The sequence below is a fragment of the Postia placenta genome (genome assembly GCF_002117355.1).
Source record: "Postia placenta MAD-698-R-SB12 unplaced genomic scaffold POSPLAscaffold_8, whole genome shotgun sequence".
NCBI classification, from domain to species: Eukaryota; Fungi; Basidiomycota; class Agaricomycetes; order Polyporales; family Adustoporiaceae; genus Rhodonia; species Rhodonia placenta.
In genome coordinates this window covers 2,100,160-2,104,516 of record NW_020169839.1, presented here as the reverse complement: position 1 = coordinate 2,104,516, position 4,357 = coordinate 2,100,160, and the positions used below count along the sequence as shown (strand labels likewise).

General features: G+C 57.1%; 1 protein-coding gene across 1 annotated transcript; it reads left to right on the top strand.

Annotated features, from left to right (window-relative positions):
• Positions 1-31: 31 nt before the first annotated feature.
• POSPLADRAFT_1145039 (hypothetical protein) lies at positions 32-1,208 on the top strand (the record flags this gene model as incomplete). Its single annotated transcript, XM_024485753.1, has 2 exons — positions 32-983; positions 1,045-1,208. The coding sequence occupies 2 exons, from the start codon at positions 32-34 to the stop codon at positions 1,206-1,208; spliced, it is 1,116 nt and encodes a 371-aa protein (XP_024338708.1).
• Positions 1,209-4,357: the final 3,149 nt, after the last annotated feature.

The following is a 4,357-nucleotide window of genomic DNA, read 5'->3' as shown; positions in this document are numbered from 1 at the left end:
CAACCTAACCTTCTAACTCTTCTGCTCCCAGATGGCCTCTCGCGGCTCTACACCCGGGATCGCGCTCTCGAGGCTCACCCTCGAGGCGTCCCTTACTCGGACGGGCTCCCCTGTCCCCTCCGCGGTGACGGGGGCCGTCGAACAACCCGCGGCTGCGGAGGGGGCGTCGAAAGACACCCTTCCCCTCATGCGCGCTGGTACCTTCCAGGAGGTGCTGGCGGCCGTCCCAACTCCATACAGGACGGCGGTTGAGGCCGATCTTCGGACGGTCTGGGGCCATGCAGGCAGTCTTGCCGCATGTATGGTTGCCAAACGGCAGTTGGCGCGTCACACCACCAACGGTGCGGCCGGCAATCCCTCCTTCCCGTCGTCTTTCGGCGGTATGAAGGTGCCCGACGTCCCTATGTCGGATGTGTTTGCCAAGTCCCCGGAGGGGGCTGCGTCGCGCCAGAAAGTGCGCGACGACGTTCTTGCGGGCAAACAGGCGGTCCTCAAATCGGTTGTCCTCGCAAGGGACGCCGAGGAGAAGTTCCTCCATGGCTTGATTGACAAGGGCCGGCGTACGAAGCTTATGCTTGGTCTGTTGAAGACCGTGTACGACCGCGACGTCAAGCCGTTCGCAGTGGTACCAGGGGCCGCTAGTGGTGACACGTTCGATGAGGACGCGATGCACCTCGATGATGTGGACCTCGCGGTGGCCGAGTGGGTCGTTCCCTCGGCCGTCGTTAACGAGTACCGGCGCGCTCGGGCTGTCATCAGCACGATCATCGCAAGGATCCTCCAGTTGCGCATCGCTGAGAAGCGAGCATGGGAGGATCGCGAGCGCGCAAAGGCGGAGACGAAGAAGGTGGCCGACGCGGGGCTGGGCGCCCCCGTCACCCAACAGACCGTGCAAAAGCTCGTCGCTACGCAGGTCAAGGCCGCCCTTCGCGACAAGAAGTCGTCGAAGCTCGCGAAAGCGAGTTCCAAGTCTGGTAAAGCCGGTGCGTTAAGCCTTCGTTATCTACGTCGGCGCACCCTCTCTAACCGTGTTGTTTCGGCTAGGGGGAAAGGCCAAATCCTCGGGCAAGGGCCCCGTCGCTGCGAAGAACAAGTCGAAGACCCACAAACGGAAGCGCAGCGGCGGTTCAGGCGAATGGCACGGTTTCAGCGGGGAGAGCAGCAGCAGCAAACCCCGCGCGAAGAAGCGTCAACGTCGGCAGTCGTAGGAGGGCGTGGAAGTGGGGTCGTCGCCGGGATACTGAGAGCGCAATGGAGGTACGACTCACCTTCCTCATATCCTGACGCCCTATTGACTCTCCCGCTTGACCTCAGGGTTCGCATTTTGCATACGCGCGTCGATCTCGACGTGATGGACTCAGCCAGATTCCGCGTAGGCATTCATGTGGGGCAAGGTGTACAGTTTGATAGTGAATCGATGTACATGTCAGTATCCGGGGGACTCAATTATCTAATGCCAATGTCTGTGAACTATGGAGCTGTGATGGCTGCCTATAAGGCGTTCATGAAGACCGTCCGTTGGGCGGTGTTCTGGAGTGAACGGCCTTCAGACAAACCGTATGACCGAGACTACGACCTCGGGCGCGTCTCCACTCGTGAGCCGCCAGAGGCGTATGCAGAGATTGAAGCCGGCCTGTGGGACGGATGGGAATACCTCAAAACATGTCGCGATAATGTAGCGTCGAGGTCCGTAGCGTCCCAAATAGCCAGGGATCAGCGCAAGCTGTCGGCCCCCCTCGGCTTGGACCGGCTGGTTGAGGAGTGTAGGTTGAAAGGATACCTCATTCTGCAAACCGATAAGAATCTGGGCTCTGCAGTTGTCACGGCCGATTGGTACATACGGATGTGCTATAAGTACCTCAAAAACGACCGCGTTGTGAAGCTCACGACGCGTGAGGTCGCGTTTGCCAACGTTAAATGGCTTGCCGCGAAGCTAACCGACGTGCTTGACACGCACAAGGGAACGCTTGAAAGGAACCCTCAGTTGAGCGAGTACTTGCGGTCGACGGTGCCCTTGGCGGAAAAGGATGAACCCTATCTGCCAGTATTCAAAGGACTGCCTAAGGTACATAAGAACCCTTGGGCGATACGGCCTATAGTGCCGGGGCACTCGTTGGTCATGTCGCCCGCGGCGAAATTCATATCGAAATGCTTAAAGCCGTGCATCCGGGAACGCCCTTACGTGCTGGAAAGCAGTAAGTCCCTGTGTCAGACACTGGCCGGCCTATCCCATACCCCTACTCGACGTTGGTGGTTCCTTAGTGGAGACATTGAGGCGTTCTACCCCAACGTTCCGATGGTGGACGCGTTGCGAGTTTCGGCTCAATACGTGAAAGCCAAAGGGCACCTCTCTGAGGACGAGTACCAGCTTTTCAAGTCTCTTCTCGAGCTTGTTAACCTGGGGATGGTCTTTAAATTCCAATCGCAATACTACGAACAGCTAGACGGCCTGGTTATGGGCTTGGCGTGCTCCCCTGACCTCGCTAACCTCTACGCTGCTTCATTGGAAGAAGGAACGCTTCCTGTCGTTTCAGATGATGTCGCTTTCTACCGGCGGTATCTAGACGATGTATTCGCGATTGTCTACGCCGACTCGTACGACGACGCGTTAGACATTGCCGGGCTCCTGCAGCTCGGTAAATTTAAAATTAATTGGGTGGTTTCGGAAACGAGTACCCCGTTTCTCGACGTACTGGTGTATAGGGCACCGGAAACAGGGAGGATTGGATTCTTCCCTTACCGCAAGGCGTCGAACCACCGAGAACGCATTCCTTGGGCATCGGCACATCCCCTAGATGTGAAACGAGGGACTTTTCTCTCGGAGATGTCCCGGCTAGCCTATCTCTCGAGTAATGTTCAGCATTACCAAGATGCCTTGATGGATCTTAAGGGTCTTTACCTTGGCAGGGGCTATCCGGTGAAGGTGATCAGTCGTTGGCTGCGGTCAAACGTCGCTAGATTGTGGGTGAACCGGTATTCCACTGGGAGCACTAGCTCGTCCGAGCAAGCAGTCTGGGTGATTAAAACGACGTTCAATCCTGCATTGAGTGCGTTCAATGTTCACGACCTGTGGGACACTATCAGGAAAGCGTGGTCTCAGGCTCCGGAACCTACTGCGGGTGACGCTCCTGGAACGCCTTCTCTTCCGAGCGGTGCTACCGTTTCGCCGACCGAAGTCAATGATCCGTTAGTTGGGGGCCCTGATGTAGCTGCGGTTGAAGGGGCTCTACAAGGCGGTGAGGCACTAGGGGAGCAGGCGAGTAGATGGTCGGCTAGAAAAGCTGGTTTCCTTGATAAACGTCTCCTCTTTTCGCGGCGCAAGCCAGCGAATTTTGGAGACTTGGCACGTTCTTTGTGCCATGCAGTCCTAACAGAGGAACTCGAAAATGAACCCTACGCACCTTACTATGGTGCCTGGGAGGCGGCGAACTTACCGATGGCCTGAGCTTCGGCTTGGGCCGCATTGCCCTGATGCTTCGGCGACGGCGGCTTTGCCAGTGACGTTCGGGCATGCTTTGGGTTCGCCCTCGGCTTGCTCAGTGTCCAGATGACGTGGTTTTCTGCTGACCGGGGGGTAGCGCACTGCTTGAATAACGATGCGCTAGTAGTTATTGACCGATACTGCGAACGGGTCCGGTACCCTGGCTCCGGCCGGTGGGAAAGGCGTTTAGTAGCCCTTCAGTCCGATGATGGCTTCGGCCTAGGCTTACTGCTCGGCTTTGACGAACGCTGAGTGTCGGCGCCGTGAGGCGTTCGGCATTCTCTTGTACGGGGAGTGCCTGCTGGCTGTAACCGGCTTGTTCAGGTACCCGGACGAGGCTGACTTATCTAACGCGCCGTAGTGGCTTTTTATTGCCATAATGTTTGTTTTCGATCCTTAGTGAACATAGGAGCAACCGCTTCGTTCAGGTGTTCGGGATAAATCGGCGGGTTCAAAACCCTAACCGAACCTAACCTAACGCCTAACGATTGTCTTGTGTTCGGTAAGGGGAATAGTTAAGCGCCTAACGAGCGCCTGTTTCCTTTTCGGGATTATTCCCGCATTCCACTTCGGGTGGTACATCGGCGCCTTCGGCGCCGGTGTCGGTGGTGTCGGCTTCAGTCTAACGCCGATACCATGCTCGGCTTCATCGGCTTCGGTGAAGCCGGTATGGGTCAATCCCACGCCACTCGGCTTGTGAATCCGAGCGCTTCGGACTTTGCGTCAAGCAGGTCGATGATTAGGCGCCCGTTGGGCGCCTTGTTCTCGATTTAGCGCAAGCGGCTGTGTTCGCCGTGTCAGCGTTCCACGGAACGACATCGGCGAAGTCCGGGAATTCTTTTCCCGCGATCCAAAGGTAATATGCGCAATGTACTG